General features: G+C 44.5%; 1 protein-coding gene and 1 long non-coding RNA gene across 3 annotated transcripts in view; one reads left to right on the plus strand and one right to left on the minus strand.

Annotated features, from left to right (window-relative positions):
* Positions 1-1,430: 1,430 nt before the first annotated feature.
* Positions 1,431-10,079, minus strand: LOC139031597 (uncharacterized). The gene is made up of 3 exons (XR_011484096.1): positions 9,922-10,079; positions 4,767-4,890; positions 1,431-1,964 (listed from the first exon to the last, which is right to left on the minus strand). It is a non-coding gene; the product is annotated as an uncharacterized lncRNA (long non-coding RNA).
* DSP (desmoplakin) overlaps positions 8,642-18,520 on the plus strand; it is a 43,475-nt gene continuing 33,596 nt past the window's right edge. The window contains exon 1 of one of the 2 annotated variants that reach the window (XM_070457007.1): positions 8,642-8,939. In XM_070457007.1, coding sequence (XP_070313108.1) covers positions 8,740-8,939 — 200 coding nt within the window. In that variant the 5' untranslated portion in view covers positions 8,642-8,739. The remainder of the gene's footprint in view (positions 8,940-18,520) is intronic. The other variant, XM_070457008.1, reaches the window with a different exon arrangement.

The raw sequence follows: 18,520 nt of genomic DNA on the forward strand, positions 1-18,520 counted from the left end.
GGAGTGAACTAAGAGAAGGAAAGACACGGGACTCCAGAACACAGGGTCCTGCCAACACTCAACAGGCAACGGGGACCCTTAGGGGGAGGATGGAACTTCCTCTCAACAGTGGAGGAGCAGGTCTGCAGACCAGTGGACCCAAATTAGAGCAAGTCAGAAAATTCCAGGAAGGATTTCTCCCTTTCTTTCTCTTGCTATCTCCTTTTTAAAAAAATATTTTGAGGCTGCAATATCTTTTTGAAAAAAAAAATTGTAATTAAAAGTATTTGTAATTAAAAGTGTTGAGATGTAATTGACACAGAACATTATATTAGTTTCAGGCATGTAACATAATGATTCAATATTTGTATATGCTCTGAAATGATCACTGCACATAGTAGGTCTAGTTAACATCTGTCACGGTACATAGCTACAAAAACAATTTTTTTTCTTGTGATGAGGACTTTTACTTTTTTATCAACTTTTTAAATTGCAGTATAGTTGATTTATAGTATTAGTTTCAGGTATATAGCAACGCCGTGATTCAGTTATATATATGTGTGTGTTTTTTGGATTCTTTTTCATTATAAGTTCGTATAAGATAATGAATGTAGTTTCCTGTGCCGTAGATCCTGTTGCTTATCTCTTTTATGTATAGCGGTGTGTTATCTGTTAATCCCACTGTTATTGTTGTTCAATTGCTAAGTGTCCGACTCTTTGCGACCCCAGTCCACCAGGCTTCCCTGTCATTCACCCAGGTCCGTTGAGCAGGTGATGCCATCCAACCGCCTCATCCTCTGTCACCCGCTTCACACTCCTAATTTATTCCCCCTCCTTCCCCTTTGGTAGCCATAAGTTTGTCTTCCATGTATGAGGACCGTCTCTGTGTGAGAAGATGGGAGAATTCTGGAGCTGGATGCTGGTGCTAGTCAAACATCTTTGTGAATGTACTAAATGCCACTGAACTATACACTTAAAAATGGTTTAAAGGGTGTATTTTATGTTACTGTATTTTTAAACGATTTTTAAAATAAAAAACTATAAGTGCTACACAAATGAATTGAGTTATAATTATTTTTCGAATACTGATAAATATCAGACTTTTAAGACTCAAGTATTAAAGGACCTCACTTTTATTTTCAAAACCAGGTACAAAGGCTACGTTTTTCTTTTAAATTGCACATGTTTATTTAAAAGATCTATGACTAGAAATGTATATTCTAACGAATAGATCTTTCAGTGATAACATCTATGTTTTAAGTTTATATGTCTTGTAATCATATTTTTAATGTAAAAAATCTTACCATTTTTAATGTAAAAAAATTATAACTTTAATTTAAAAATCTGACCATATGATTTAAAAATTGCTTTTTTACTTGACATTTTCCCTTCAGTCTATGCAAGCACTCTCATTTTCTTCAAACTTTTAAAAAATTTTAGATTTACACAACCATTTTCTTAACATTTATTTTTAATGATAACTCTGAGATCAAAGTGTATTTAATATTAATATAGTGCCTCTTACAAGTCAAGTCCCTCTGTAGTTAAAAAGGAGGTTTTAAAACCCTCCTTTTGTGTATTACATATTTTCTCAGGAATACATTAAATAGGAATACTGACTTTTGTTTTAGGAATACAGTAATTCGGATTTTAAATTGAGAGATTATTTTTTGCCTTATTCAGTAAAGAAAAACAAAAGCTTGCTCAGAGGTGACAGATGACACCTCTTCTGAGGGCCAGGGTGGGAACGGACTCCAGATGCTTTGCTTGATCCCACCTGGAGCCAAATGGTAAGTGGTCACAGCTTCCAAAGGGCCGTCAGACAGGTTTCACGGGAATGACGCGTAGCTCTCCACACCCACCTCTGCAAGACAGAACAGCCTCAGGGGGTGCTGAAACTGCCTCAGAACTGTGCTACAACTTTTTCCTCAGTGTGAAACGTTTCTGGCTGATGTCAGCAAGGTTTAAATGTTTCAGGTTAAATTCTGCAAATCAGTAAAAAGAAAAGCACAAATTAAGTTAGATTGGATGTCAAGGGCACTGATTTATGGCAGTAGAAACACTCCTCCATAGTCTCCTCTCGATTTTGGATGACTTTTTGTTGAGCCCAGCTCTTGCTAAAGGGAAGCCAGGGCTAAGGAAGGATCCCTGGGAAGACCCTCCAAGCACTTCCCTGCGTCCCTGGGGCAGGACTGTTTCCCTAACACACCTTTGGGGATGGTCATAACCACCTCCCTCGGATTGCTCCTTGCTCCAGCCCTGCCTCACCCTCTCTGTTTCTCATCCACAGGGAATGCTGTTTGCCATAATAATGTGAAAGTTCTAGAACAGAGGTGTGTTGTATAGAAAGCTCGAGCAATTGCCCCTTACCACTTTTAAGAAGCCTTTTTATTTTTTTTTTTATTTTATTTTTTTTAAGAAGCCTTTTTAAAACAACAACAAAATAATACCCTTAAAAAATAAAAAACCCAATACTAACAAGACATTTTAAATGAGGTTGGAAAATGCTCATGACATAATGCTAAATTAAGAAACTGGAAATGAATCTGTGTAGGGAATCTGACATTAGTTTGGTTAAAAAAAAATTATTGGAAAAAAACTAGAAGGCAATCTAAAAAAATTGTTTAGCTTGATTGCTTTGGTCTGGATTGTATATTTTAGGTGAAATTTTCTTACCTGTTCTATGTTCCCTTCTACTGTTTCTGAGTATCCTATAGCAAACATACACACTGTTATAATTGAATGGTGGGGGAACCCCAACTTTAGATTCATCCTTCTAAGCAAGCCTCTTGCTTGATCTGCTAGCAAACTTTCCGCTCACATTGAGGTCTGCCCTCACAGGCTGAGAGGGGGGCAAGAAGTGTAAATTCTCATGGCCTCTTTCCACTGTGCACAACTAGGAGTTCAAAGTGTTTCTTCCTGATGTTCTATAATCTTTCCAAGTCTGTGACAAAATTAAACTATCATAAACTTAGATGTTAGGAGAGTCAGTCAAAGCTGAAGATGTTTTTTATTTCCCTCTCCTAGCTCTTGCTCTATTTAGATTCCCACTTTCTGTGATTTTGTAATACTACCAATTGATTTCTGTTTCATATTCTGTCTCCTGCTTTAGCTGCTTTAGTTGTCAACATAATTGAAGACAGGATTTTTAAAAATTTATTTTGTAACATTAATTTTTTAGTTTTAAAATTTTATTGAAATTTTTATTTGAAAAAAAAATAAAATTTTATTGAATGCTGCTTTATAATGTTATGTTACTTTCTTCTATACAGCCAAATGACTCAGCTATACATATGTATTCTTTTTCATATTCTTTTCTAGTATAGTTTGTCACAGGACATTGAATGTAGCTCCCTGTGTGTTTTGCTATTATTATTTTAAGGAACTTATTCTTTAAACTTCCTTATGTGGACACTTCTCTCTGCAGCAGAGAAACAAGGTGTATGCAATAAATTCTTCATGATGATAAAGTGATAATGGTTGGCTTGCCTGTGAATGTCTATAGTTTGGAAAGATGATCACTTCAGACAGTAGGTGACATTTGGTTTGCCCTAGACTCTACCCAAAGTTAGGTGTCAGATCATTTATGGCTTCATTTCCATTCTGACTTAACGTTGTTAGTGTATGAATCTCTAGTTTCACTTTTCCTAAAAGATGGAGGCCATATTAAAAACCAACAACAGTACAACCAAACCAAAACAAAAATATGCCTTATGACTTGAGGATGTCAGGAAAGACAACCAGTTCACCTATAGGAATATGGTTAAAAATGATGAGTAGTCTTTTTGATGTATCTTCTGCAAAGCATGCTGATTACTTTATCGTCACTGTCTTTGTAAACATCCTATGTCTAGTGTAGGAAAATAACAGTTGATGGTTTTTGGTTTCAAACTAACACCAATCATTGCTCAGAAAGATATTCTTTCATGCCTGATTGGACAGGAATTTTGACCTTGTGGAAAGGGCAGAGACTGGAAACAGAATTCTGACATTTTACGTATTAAGTAACTCAAGGAGACCTCTTAAGCTCTCTGGGACTCACTCTTTCCTGTCACTAACTTGCGGTTTTTGGTTTATAGGCTCTCGTGTTGAGGGAACGCAGTGGGTAGGACTGTGATCCCAGCAGGCTACGGCCAGCCTGGCCCCACCACGGCCCAGCCAGCTGCTGGCTCTCCTCACAGGCTTTCTTTGACAGAGAGAGCTTTGAGGCTCTCAAAGTTTTGAAAGCACCTGGGATAAACGTTCTTCAAAGCAGATTTCATTTCTGAAATCCTCTGTGGAATATACATTTTGAATTCTTTCAGTAAAGGCTGAGTGTTTTTAAAGGCTGTTGTTTAGTCGCTGAGTCATGGCCAACTCTTTGCGACCCCAGGGACTGCAGCAGGCCAGGCTCCTCTGTCCTCCACTGTCTCCTGGAGTTTGCTTAAATCCACATCCACTGAATTGGTGATATTGAGCAGCTATTCATAATTTTCTTCATGGAGCTATTAGCACATCATATATCCGTGTGGTGCTGATGGCTGATAACAGGGCTTATTGTCTGTATCTTGACTCTGTAGACCTTTGAGTAAGCGTTCCAGCCCCAGTATGGTAGAACGGTAGTCCCTCACAAGTGTAAGCTTAGAAAACTCCTCTGAGAGCGTATTTTTGAAGGCTAGCTTATTTGGCCCCTGTGTCCGATTCAGCGACTGTATGCTTGCCCAGGAAAATTAATGTGAGTTATTGTTTAGCTTGGTGGGTTAGAAGTCACTTGGCCAAGGTTGTAGATGTCTTCTATGGAGCCATACCTGTGCATGTCATCAGCCATGCCTTTAACTTGCAGCCTCCTGATCTTGCAACCTTGGGCTCTTAATGAAAGAAGAAGATTAGGCAGGAAAGGACAGATGAATCTCCAGGATCTGTGCTATCCAGCTAAAGAGAGTCAAAAAACATGCTCAAAACATGCAATTTATCAGATACCATCTGTCCCCAAACCCAGGGGCAAGTCCTCGGTACAGAAACAGAAAGTGTATTTGAGATGTTTCTCTCAGCTCTGCAATTTCTGAAAAGTTAATCCCCCTCCTCTGGCAAAAACAAAAAACCACTACAAACAGAAAAATTCTTCTGTTCCCGGGAAACTTGAACCAAGGAAAATAGAGTTCTGGGCTAATTTATATATTTCACAAACATTTTCCCATTTCTGAAATGGAATTTCTGTGGGTTTATGAGACTGCTTTCTTCATTTAAAGCTTTGAATAGCTTCAACAACTTTAGGAGAGATTAGTCTTATTTTTTATAATACTGAGAACACAGATTTATGATTTCTGGAGGAGTCTAACTTATTCATAAAAATGGAAAAATAAGATAGTTATATATATATATATATATATATATATATATATACACACACACACACACACACACAATTCCAATCCTAGTTTCTGTAGTTCTAATTTGTTAAACAATTCTCCTTCCCTGGGAATTCCCCAGGGGTCCAGTTAGGACTTGGCGCTTTCACTGCCGGTATCCGGGTTTGATCCCTGCTCAGGGAACTAAGATCTTTCAGGCCTCATGGTGAGGCCAAAAAAAGAAGAAAAGGATACTACTTCTGTGGCAGGCAGGAAGAACAGCTATTTTAACTCACAAGTTGTAAATCTTTTCTGTGGTAAAGGATTATCATTTATCCCCAAAGAGATAGGAGATAGTCCCCATGGGATTTTGAACTAGTAAATGGTTCTGCTTAATCTCATTGAAATCAAGGGGCTCTGTTTCATTTAAAAAATATGTTCAGGATACGACTGATGCCTCTTTCCTAACCGCAAGGTCATTTTTAAGGTCGGCTAGAGAGAAAGTGACTTGTCAGTGATGTGTCTGTAACAGTACAAGGGGACCTATCTACAAGTGGAAGGGAAAAAATAGCTGACCTTACTCAGGTCAGCTAGTGAGGACTGTGCCAGACATTGGATTCTAAACTTCAGCAACCTAGTTGTAAGAAAAAAAGCTACTTTTTAACCCCTTTCCTGTGCCCCAGAAATTCTGAAGACATACCATGTAACAGCAGACCTAATATTGTATTGCAATTATTTGCTTTCCTGCTGCAGATGAAATCCTACCGTGAGTGACCAGCAATGAGCCTACAGTAGATGCTTCATAGCTGCTTTCTAAATGTGTGCGTGTGTGTGTTCATGTTAGTCTCTCAGTCGTGTCCGACTCTTTGCCACCCCATAGACTGTAACCCGCCAGACTCCTCTGTCCATGGGATTCTCCAGGCAAGAATACTGCAGTGGGTTGCCATGGCCTCCTCCAGGCGACCTTGCCCATCCAGGGATTGAACCCACATCTCTTGTGTCTCCTGCTTTGGCAGGCGGGTTCTTCACCACTGTGCCATAGACTATCCAGTGTGAATTCTGAGAGGGACCCCCCTCCACTACCCTGCCTCCCTCCTGCAGTTGAGCAGAGCTTTCGCCACACTGGGAGCTGGTTCACAGATGAGTATTGTGGTTAAGGAGACTTTTATTGTGACCTTCTTACTACACATTATTGGAATAAAGAAATCCCTGAATTTTTAACATTGAAGTTTTACTATAATGTTTTTGAGGACAGTCTGTGTGTTTTCCAGTCTAGCATTGGCCCTTTCATATAAGAGGTTATACCTACTTGATGAATAATGAGGTATATAGAGGTATTTTATACATTATGGGCTGATACCCTGGAACGGTTTCTCCCCTCCCACCCATGGATATCAGCCACTTGTACTGATGCTGACTTCCAGCCACTGATTCAGTTTCAGAAGAAACACTGTTCTTGTCACTGTGTATGTGTGCTCACTCAGTTGTGTCTGACTGTTTTGCGACCCCATGGACTGTAGTCTGCCAGGCTTCACTGTCCATGGAATTTTCCAGCCAAGAATACTGGAGCAGGTTGCCATTTCCTTCTCCAGGGGAATGTTCTTGTCTATATATCTGTGTTTGTGAAATCTTTTGAACACTATCACATTTGCCTTTATTAGAAAAGGAAATTGAGAAAATGTTGGGAATTACTGAGTGTGCTAACAGTGGTAAACTTTTATCTCATGATATCTTTAACTGCTTGGACTTAGGCTGGTGAACTCTGCAGTTCATGGTGGAGAAAAAGGATATGCTGTCCAAGATTTGTGCCTAAAAATTGAGGGGAAATTTAGAGTGCTATAAAATGGTATCTTTAGAGAACTTCCATTCTCTTTACAACATGCAAATATACATGCAAAGATAGTTTGATTTTTGTTCTTTTCAGTTTATATACATATACATACAAATATAGTTTCAGTTTATACGTGTACATACAAATACAGTTTGGTTTTTGTTCTTTTCAGTTGATAAACACTGCAGAAATATATTGTATAAGAAGATGAGTTAACTGTCATTGTTTAGAGAGATGACAAGTATTTATTATAAAGATCTTTAAATGGTGTTTATTACAGAGTAACTGAACAATGTTTCTGAAGTATAAAAACAGCCTTTTATGGACGGTGTGACAGAGACCGCGGTGTGGGTCACACTCAGGTACTAACTGGGAGGGGCCCTAGATCAAGTCGCTGGAATGTTCTGCCTTACTCATCTGTAGCCAGTGGACAATCTCTGTCCAGGGTTCTCTGCTGCTCTCAGCGAGGCTGAAGGTCCCTGGCTTGTGGGAAAAGCTGTTTCTAAAAGGATGGGTCCAGGGAGCTGCTGCCCAGGGGCGCGCAAGACAGGAGTGGTCCCCGAGTTCTTTTATAAAATTTGGAAATTTGGTCTCAGGGTGGCAGTCTGCAATTTCTCGTTTAAGATAACTGATCATCATCAGGCAGAATGAAAGAAACTGCAATTTATAGTTTCACGGTGCCCTATGGAAACCGTAGTGTTTTCCTTTTTATCGTCATACCAAAGAAATTATTTACGGTGAAGACTTCCCCGGAAAGCAGTGATTCTGGCTAAGGACTTGTTTCACGCGTCGGAAAAAGGACTTCTTCAATATTCTGAATTACCAGACTAAAAGAAAATTTTTAAAAAGCCTCCAAACAAAACCTCATCATCTACGCGTTCTCTCCTCAATAGTTCCTAGCCGAGGCTTGGCCCGCACCGTTTCCAGGGATAATCAAAAGTAAACGTTTAATAGGTAACTGCAATCGAATGACTTATATTTTTCAGCTTATTTCCGCCCCGGGGGCCGTAAAATCCTCAAAAAAGGGGAGGGGGGCGTCTCCCTCCCCGCCACTCCAGCTCGGGGCGGCGCGCACGCCCTGCCCTCGGCCCGCCGCGCGCCCCGGGCGCTTGGGTCCCGGGCCCCCGCCCTGTCGAGTTACTCAGGCCCCGCGCGCAGGGCGGAGCCGCGGGCCGGCGGCGCAGGTGGGGAGGGGCGGCCGGGGCGCGTCGGTGACACCCGCGGGGGGGCGGGGAGGCGCGGCGGCCGCACCCCGTCCTGGGAAGAAACCGGCCAGGTGTGGCTTCGGCGCCCAGCGGGGAGGAGACTCGCGCCCCCGCCGACCAACACCACCACCCGCCCGCGACCCGGCTCCTCTGCGCCCGCGCCGCGCTGCGAGCCGCAGCTCCCGCTCCCGGCCCGTCCCCGGCGCCCGACCCCCGCCCGCCTGCCGCGCTCGCAGCGGCCGGGCCGGCCCCAGTGGAGAGGCGCGTCCTCGCGATCCTTCTGCGTCCCCGGCTCAGCCCCGGCGTGGGGCTTCTCCCTGGAGCCCCTAACCCTCTCCGAGCCGGCCGGCCCTCGCGTCCGCCCCGGCGCTGAGCGGCACCCCGAGTACCCGCCGACATGAGCTGCAACGGAGGCTCGCACCCGCGCATCAACACGCTGGGCCGCATGACCCGCGCCGAGTCCGGCCCAGACCTGCGCTACGAGATGACCTGCGGCGGGGTCGGCGGGGGCGGCGGCGGCGGCGGCGGGGGCACCACCAGCCGGATGTTCTACTCGCGGCGCTGCACGGTCACCGACCAGAACTCGGACGGCTACGGGTGGGTACCGGGCCGGCCCAGGGCGCGCGGGTGCGCGGCCGGGGCCGCCACCCTCCCCTGGTACCCTGGGAGCGGGAGGGACCCGGGACCGACGGGGAAACTCAGGTCCCGAAATGGGACGGTCGGTCAGTCCGAGGTCCTGTGCACATTTCTCGCTCGCGCTGGGGCCGGATCGGCTGTCCAGCGCGCGCAGCGCCGACCGGGGTGGGCGCGTGCGCCCGGGGAAGGGAGCCGCTCCTACGCGTTCGAGGCCGGCCGGCGAGGCGCCGGGGTCCCGGCTGCCCCCGGGACTATCCCTAGCGCGGCGTCGCCTTAGTCTAGGGCCGCAGATGGGTGGTCAGGAGGACGGGGCTGCGACCCCCAAAGCCAACTTCTCTACCTGTAACCAAAGTAAATCAGTACAGAAGCGGGGCTCCGGCCTGGGGGTTGGCCGGGGCGGGGAACTCGGCGGGCGCTACTGCTCATCGCCAACTCGTGGTCACCCCGAGACCCCCTCCGGAGCGGCGCCTGGGCAGCTCGGCCACCCGGGGGGCTTCTGTGTAGAGGCTGCGCGTCCCGGTCGCTCGAGGTCCCGGGTCGAGAAGGCTCCGCCTCATCGGCCTCTCCTGCTACCTAGACCAAGTTTCCCGGCGGGGGCGGCGGCCTGCTTCCGCGCCCCCAGGCCCCAGAGCCCGAATCGGCCGCGCCGCAGCCCCGGCCGGGAAGCACACCTGTGGCTCCGCGCCTGCGCCCTTTGTTTCCTGGTTTTTAAAATGCACCCGAGAAACAACTTCGTTGTCCGGGTGGCGGGGGGCGGGCGCAGACTCCTGCGCTCGGAGCCGGGGCGTCGCGTCCCACCCCCGCCGACCCGCCACGCCGGGGGTGCCCCGGTCCGGGTGCTTCGGGGAGGGCCGTGGGAAGAGGGCCAGGTCTGCCTCCGAGTCAGCGGGGAAATCAGCGAGGGGGTCACTCGGGTGGGGGCGGAGAAAGATAACAAACCTACATTTACCCGGTTCCTGGAGCCGGGGTCGCCCACGTGAATCGTGAGAATTTCTCGGCCCTCACCCGCCTTTCCGCCCCCTGCAAGTCCTTGCCTTTTAGGGCTTTGGGGAAAAGAGGCCTGGGTTCCAGAACTTTGCCGACCTTGCCTTGTGGCCTTAGGCTGGGGAGGAGCAAATTGAATCCACTCCCGGGGGTTTTGTTTTGCCAGCAGTTTTGGAGGCGGGACGGACTCGAGTTGCAACGTGCTTTCTGCTTAGATTTATTCATTTCTTTATCTTCCCGGAGCCTCTTGAAATTTTATTTTCCCTTTTTGAGTTACCAAAGAATCGTCTCAGTCTTGGCGCTCTTTCTTTTCTTACTAATTTTCTTTTAAAAGTTTGGATGCAGCTCTTTCTTTAATGAGCAAAATGCGCCTGGGGGTTTCCAGGAAGACTGTGCCAAGCCACTGGGAGGCTGGGAAGAAGCTTTTGCTCATTTTCACTTTGGTTTTTAAGTTAGTTTGAAAACTTGGCCAACCATTTAAGTCCGAAACTTTACTTTTCCCTCCAAGTCGTCCAGTATTTGGGAAGCATATGCTTTTAAATCCATCCATGCTTTTAAAGCCATTTAAACCCAAGTCAGAATTAGCAAGGCCACTTCTTTCCTGCATTTTATGAACCAAGTTTTTTTTCTTCTTTTTTTAATGCTCCTGATATCCTATGTTTTAAATTGACAATACGCGTTTTTGTTAATGGACTATTTCACTCCCTTGGCTTCTTGTAGAAGTAAATTTGTAATTAATATCTTCGTTAATGAACTGCATAAAAAGACACCTGGTTTTTAAGAATTCTTCACCGAAACCTTTCGGCGAGGTTCAGTGTTTTCGCATAGTAGAGCATCATTTTTGTGTATTTGGTTTTTCCAACTCGAAGGCTGTTTGTAAATCTCAAGTTTTACATCTCTTCGGGAAGGGAAAACTGACTCAAGTGAAAAATGACCTAACTTGGGAGGGAGGTGGTTTTTCTGCTCTTTGCTGTGGAGCTGCCGGCCGAGGGGCAGCAGGGAGGAGAGGGGCTGAGTGGGGGGCCTCAGTCGGCATGTGGCCGGGGGTCTACGTGGATTCAGGGACTGGAGTTTCCCCTGGCCTGCCGCTGCCTGGCAGGTGCTGTTGCCTTTAGAGGCCAAGCGTTATTAGCCACACACAAAAGCCCACAGAAGCCAAGGTCTGCATTTTACTAAAACCGAGACTGACTGCAGTGGGTCCCTGCACACACCGCACCTGTTTTCCAGGGCTTTTTTTTTTTTTTTTTTTGCGGTTCCTGGCAGGGACTTTGCAGAAGCAAGATGCCATCTCTCACCCACCTGCCCTCTGCCAGATGAATGTTGAGGAAGGATTTAAAAAGCACTTTAGTGACCGGAAGTTTTTCTAAATTGAGGTGCTTTGTTTTTAAAGCAAAAAACAAAAGAAAAACAAAAAGAAGCCCCCCCCCAAAAAAAAAAACCAGTATGAGAGCGACTGGTTGAATCTAAACTCCTTTGTTTCTGAAGCTCCCACTTTATTGACTGAATTGGATTGGTGGGTTTTTTTTTGCATGATCAATGGTTGCATGTAGCCTTTTCCTAAATACATTGATTTGAGTGTGAACAGAGCCCGAATCTTATTTTTCCTTTGAGAGTGGCTTTACAGTCTCTTGCCTTTGTCGGTCCTTTTCTTAGTAACACTTGTCACTGTTTAGGACCTGACTGTTCTCACTCTGACAATCCCTCCTTCCCTCGTTGTCTTTTTCATCTTTGTTTTAGACTGCATGGAATCTGCAACGACTTTATTTACTTCTGCTGCTCTAACTTAATATTATCAAGTTTAGTGCATATTACATGTTTAATAATTACAGATGTTTATTTTTGAAAATTTAAACACTGGATTTTTCCAGTGTAGGACGTTACTATTTTCAATGAAGGCAGAATTGCTCTAGTCGTTCTCCTGTAAAAATCACAAATCTGTAGTGAGATTTAGTGGCCCAGTAACCAAGTCCTCCAGTTAGATCTTCTGCTGATGAAAGTGTGGAATTTGTAGGAGGATTGCCAGCCAAACACGGTCACTAAGGTTTTCCTGGTGAAGACTCCGCCCGCCGTGCGGGAGGCCTGGGTTCGTTCCCTGGGTTGGGAAGATCCCCTGGAGGAGGGAACGGCTACCCACTCCATCTGGCCTGGGGAATTCCATGGACTGTGTAGTCCATGGCGTTGCAAAGAGTCGGACACGTCTGAGCGGCTTTCACTTCACACTCACTAAGCCACAGAAAAATGTGCATAAAACGGTAATGCTTTTCTCCAGAACTCAGCGACTTCCAAACCGGAACGTGTGTGGTCACTGCTGCGCTGCGCTCAGTCGCTCTGTTCTGTCTGACTCTTCGCGACCCCATGGACTGGAGCCTGCCAGGCTCCTCTGTCCGTGGGGTTCTCCAGGCATTGCAGGCGGATTCTTTACTGTCTGAGGGAAGGGAAGCCTCCCTACTTGATAGCTATTTTATTTTGTTTTATTTTTTTGATACCTATTTTAAACTACCTTTTAAAAGAAGCCTGTTTCTTAGCATGAGATGAAACAGGCATATTTACATTTAATTTTAGAGTGGGAAGGGGATGCTGGGGAGGACATAAACCTCACTTTCCCACTTGAGAGACAAAGAGATTAAGACTTGCCCCGAATCCCAGAGTCCACTCAGGGCTCGTCCGCCTGCCCTCTGCCCTCTTGTACCTTCAGGCTGGGCGCTGAAGTGTAGGAGACTGGACAGGCCTGTCCTTCCAGGATGAAAGCTCGAGTGCATGTATTTGTCCCCTCAGCCAATACTTCCTGGGCTTCTGCTGTGTGTTAGGTGTCAGGCAGATTCAAAGGTGGAGATACAAAGCCTTCTGGAAGGGAGCAGATGCTCCTTAAGGGAAGATAAGGACATAAGTACTCTGTTACACCGGAGGGGCGCCGGTGACTCAGGCTTCATAAGGGACATGATAGCATCTGTATTGGCGGCACTTGGAAGACTTGATTATTAAGGCAGCAGTTGAATTGGACTTTGGGGAATTTCAGCTGGTAAGGACAGGTGGGCAGAGAGTGCTCCAGCGGGAGGGAAGAACAGGAGAAAAATGTGAGAGGTGGAAAACCGGGAGCAAGTTCAAGGGCTAGAGAGTGGTGGTCTCCTGATGGAGCATTTGCTGAAGTGGGGAAATAGTAAAGAGGTAAGGAGGAGGCTCTGCTGGGACAGAGCCTGGGAGACCTTGACTCCGTGGTGGGGGGTTTGGGTAGGCACAGGAGACCCACGTCAGGTTTCATCCAAGCCAGTCAAGATCTCCGTTGAAGGAGCAGGGAGATGAGACCTTCCCAGAGCGCTCTAGGACTGTTTTCATGGCAGCACTGTTTCGGGGGGTGGGGGTTGCCTTAAGGAAGCAGTTGTACCGGTGAAGGGGGGAGGTGATGAAAGTCTGGTCCAGTTTGGTGGCAGTGGGACAGGAGGTGGATATGACGGAGTGGCAGCTTCAGCTGAGAGTTGGATCAGAGAGGCAGGGGAGAATCTGAGAAAACAGGCTCAGGGGTGGGTGACTCATAGAACGGTCATTCTAAATGTTTTTCTGGGAAACGATGGCAAAGTAAGATTCAGTGTCGCTTCATATAAGGCAGATGATACCACTTACATAGTGATTAAGTTTAAGTAATATATTTGATACAAATATCAGACCTGGGTTAATAGTAGTTACATCATCACAGGGCAAACACCCACGATATTGTTATCTCAAGCCTCACGACAAACTTCCCATTTCACAGATGGAAAACTGAGGTTAACGTCGTTAGATGACTTGGCCTAGGTCACACAGCGAGTTAGTAGTTAAGCTGCCTTTGAGTCCAGTATACCACCATGGCTCAAGAAAAGATCAAACTTTTAACATCTCTTTTCCTTGTAAACGCTTTATCCAATGAGTTTTCACTTCTTTTTAAATTGTTGCATTCCTGGGATGTATTTGGTAACCAGTGTGTTCTTTCATTCACACTCCTGTAGAGTTTCCATCTGCGGAGGAATGCAGTTAAGCCCACTAATTGCTGGGCAGATCTACAGAACAGCTTCCAACAAGTAGTTAATTTTTTCTCTAAATATGGGCATAATTTCATTGTTGTTCAGGTGGCTGAAGTGTCCTGGGAAAGACAAAAAGTGCTGATGCCTCCACGCTGACTTCTTGGGGTGGATCCCAGGAGGGCTTGGGTGTGTCTTGGGGAGTCTAACTCTCAGCCAACCAGTCTTTCCAGACTTCTCAGAGGTTCTGGAAGGAGTGGCAGAGTCCTGAGGCCTTGGTGCCTGGGGCTCTGCTCCCCGCCCTCTGCTTTTCTCTGTCTCTCTCTTGCAATCCTGGGAAAATGGGCAGGTGTGGTTCTGATGTGGAAACCACCGCCCTACAGACCCCGGGATTCCGAGAGACAGCATCTCGTAAAATGCCAGCATGCCCCATCGTCACGGGCACCTTAACACCAACACCCTGGGCTGGGGAGGATCCAGGACCTTCAGAGACCCCAGGAATGCGAAATCTGGATTTCATGGAGATAATGACCCAGAAGTGGGAGGCTGTAGCCCATAGGTCTAAGCTTTTGCTTGGAATTCAGAGTCTTGACATGGGGTGGTAAAGAGTCAGACATAGCTGAGAGACTAACAACTTCAATTTTTTCACTTCTTGGTGGATAACTAGATAACTTCTACATGACTTTTTAAAACAATTTTTTACAGACATCAGAAGGAATGTAAGTTTTCATATAGGGACAGAATTCAAAATACAAATCCCTATTTTGGCTTTGAATTTTTAAGGGTCAAACACTCATCCCTACTTAATACAGGAAAAGAAAACATATTTTCCTGATCCTTTCAAAAAATGTCTTTCATGCAGTTAAAATGTATCACTCTCTTTGAAGTGTCTCAAATTTTATTTTAGATCTTATAGATAATTTTAGGAATTAAAAATTAGTTGAAAAAGTCTGAAATGCCTCACACTTAATACTCAGTCATCATTTCTTGTTTTTTTTTTTTTTGCTTCTCACTCTACCCTCAATTTGCTGCAAGATATCCTTAAAATTAAGAACTGGGCAAAGTTCAAGATTATAAATTGGGGCCAAAACCACAAAGTGAAAAATCAAAGGGAAATCTGAGAATCATTTCAGGACAGCAGCCGCTGCTCCCGTGTAAGGGCGACCCAGCAGGAGGATTTCGTTTCCTCGGGGCTGTCGGGGGCTCCTCCTCTAAGCATCAGGCCAGCCCCGGGAGGTGGCTGTGATCCTGCAGAAACCTCAGGCCCCTCCAGTCTAACTAACTTGCTCCAAGTCACAGGCTGTCCTGCCGGAAGCCGCTGAGCAGGGGTGGCCCCCAAACTCTTTTCTGAAGTTAATGATCTGTGATGGGGTTGCCCTCCCCGCCCCGCCCCCACCTTTCACCAACAAACTGTGAAAATAGTAAGCTTGGGGAGGAAGTGGGCCTTGATTAGAGCACTGATTCCGAAGATTCTGGGTGAGGACAAAATGAAGGCTCAGAGGAAGCCTTCTTTCTAAAATTGATAGGAAAAGAAAAATATTTTTTGCCCACTATTCGGGTGAGGTAAATGCGCTACCTGATGGCTCTTTGGAAATACCAGCCTTTGAGTCGCCTTTGTTTTTCTTCCCCTTTCCTGAACCAAACAAACATGCATTAGAGATCTTCTGTGTACACAGCCCTTTGTTGTCCGCGCCTGTAGGAGTTGAAAGTGGCTGAGATGTGGGACTTTGCTCTCCAGGAGCAGGCCAGACAGGTGTGTAAATAACTCGTGCAGAATGGGGGCAGAGATGTGCCAGGAAGCTCTGTGCATGCTGGCCGCAGCCCTGGGAGTGTAACTCATGATACGTGATATTTCCACTGACATGTGTTTAGTGAGTCTTAAAGGTAGGGTGTTTTCCTTAGATGAAGTAAGCAATTTTTTAAAAAACAACCTCCATGGATGTTTTTCTTTTTAGTTAAGCTCTTTTAAAGAAACTCAAATAAGGTAATGTATGGAACGTGTTTTGAACCTTGTAAGGAGCTAAGCAAATAGACTTTAAGTCCATGTTAATGAAAGTAAGTTTCAAGAGCATTACGTAATCATCATAATTTCCATCAAATATTTATTGAGTTTTTCCAAGGTCACTATTCTGTGAATCTGAATACACATAAGACATCGTTTCTGGCACATGGCCGGGGTCCTGTGTTGGTGGAATGAATAAAAAGGAGAGAGAGACAGAGCGAACGAGGAAGAAACGAAAGAAGGAACCAAATGGGAGAGAAAATATATACACAAGAAGAAATACAGAGCGGGGGCTCCGGTCAAGTGTCTAATGAACAGCATGAAAGGCTGTAAAAGACTTTTATAAAACGAAGTATCAAAAAAAGGTCTTAATCTTGTAATGTTGCACGCCCCTTTTCAAAATATTTTTCTCGTATTTTTTTCCTATAATCTTGGGAAAAGTGCTAAACTAATGACTTCACAGTTAATTTTGGAATCTTTTTTTTTTTTTTTAAGAAATGACTGTTATTTGTAGGTAGTAAAATAAAACAGAAAGCTCTATAATACCGGTTATGCTTTCATGTGGCCCACTTGGATAAAAATCCTGACCATGTTTTCCATTTAGCCTCTGATGAAGGGAGCTTTATGTAAACCTGCTGCAACCTTTACTTGTTTAAACAAGTTTTAGGAAGGACTTTCCAAAAAAGTGTAGGCAGGCCCTTTGTTGTATGAATCATTTGTCTTTGTGAGTTTGAAGATAAAAAGGATTTCAGAGATGTTAAAAACTTTTAAGGACACATGTTATTTTTTTCAAGACAAGCTGTTAATTTTGGTCACAATTATTTTTTTATTGATTTGACCCAGATGAGTTTCTTTTTTTTCTCTCTCTTTTTTTTTTTTTTTGCATGACATCCTTCATCCTCCCTGTCACTGAAATAAAACTTAAAAATTGAACTTTGACGTCTTTAGTTCAATTCCTAATATGGTTTAAAATCTCTGCACCCCTAACACCAGTTTGTACTGGTTCTGAAAATTTCTTTGAGGCTAGGGATTTATAAAGTCCTTATGTGCTTGTTAAATAAGTATTTACTTAAAGGTGATTTCTTCCTGTCTGATGGAATTTCGCTTTTTCCCAAAATGCACTATATGAAGAGGAAACTTTATTATCTTTAAACAGAACATAGACTTCTGAATTATTTTCAATAGGAGTAGTGCATTTGTTGGCTTCATAAAATAAAGTTAAAGAACAAATGAGCTAAGGAAATTTTAGATAGAATCTAGCCTAACAGATGAATTAACTGAGATCTAAAACATTTCAGATATTAACTAAAAAAGATCTAAAATTATGTGAAAAAATGTTTTTGACTTTACAAATTTTGAATGACAAAAAACCAGCGGTGTTCCCTGAAGCAAGCTCTCCTGGCTCCTCTGCTTAAGGGTCCAGTCTTGAGAAGCATCTGGGTGTCTGGTGAGTCAGAATCCTCTGAGCAGACACAGCCTCCTAGATTTAAGTACAGCCAGCTCTGTGTGGGTCCCTCACTGGGCGGAAACAGGACGGCTGAAATGTGAAGGTGGATTCTCTTTCCTCATCAGTAAACCTCAGGGGGCCTGGGTCTCCCTTCCTCCCCTCTCATTTTGATGGTGTTTCCCAAAGCTGTTCCGACTGAAGTGAGATTTTACAGAAGACAGACGGGATCTGTAGGTCTTGCTTTAAGGACCAGTCTTGACAGGGTGTGTCTAAGAGAAGATTTGCTTCATCAGATCATACTTTCCTATAGACCAGTCCCAGTACCAAAGGCTCTTCATTACACTGTGCTTACAGTTTAGCTTTTCATTTTTCTTTTTTATACTTTTAAAGAGATTAGATTTTTGTGCACGACAGCTGTTAATCTATTTCCTGACCTGCCAAAGCAAACACAGAGGGTTTTAGCGGCTGTCAAGGGTGTGTATAGTGAACATAAGCATGTCTTTTAGTAAAACATGAAGAATTCTTTTTAGTATTATTAATAGACTATGGAGTTACTGTTTTTTTTAAGTGCAAGTTCACAATATTTTAAACCAACATTTAATTGCTTTTCCTCTAAATGTCGTGTAACTAACTGCTCTAGTAGTTGGGTAAGAGAGCTGATGAGTTTATTTTGTTGTCAAAGGAATCTAGTGGCATAAAGTCACTTTAAAAAGACCTTATAGGGACTTGCCTGGCGGCCCAGTGGTTAGGACTCAGTGCCTACGCTGCAAGGGGCATGATTTCGATCCTCGGTCCCAGAACTAAGATCTCACGTGCCCCGAGGCAAGGCCGAAAAAGATTTGCATATACACTTAGAGACCTTCATTCACAAGTTTGGCCTCTCTGCTTCTTTTTTATTTTTTTAATGTTTAATATTCTAATTTTTTACGATATGGAAAAACCCAAGCGAACATTTTGGCCAAGCCCTTCCCTCACCCAGCGTCCCCATCGGCACCTGCCTAGGAGCTCACTGTGCTAGTTTTTATAGTCGCACACATTATTAAGTCATTGAAGAAACTCTGACTTTGCACTGCGCTGAGAGCGCCCTGTCTGTGTGGGAGGGATTGGCATTCTTTGT

Source organism: Odocoileus virginianus, chromosome 27 (assembly GCF_023699985.2).
Source record: "Odocoileus virginianus isolate 20LAN1187 ecotype Illinois chromosome 27, Ovbor_1.2, whole genome shotgun sequence".
Classification (NCBI taxonomy): Eukaryota; Metazoa; Chordata; class Mammalia; order Artiodactyla; family Cervidae; genus Odocoileus; species Odocoileus virginianus.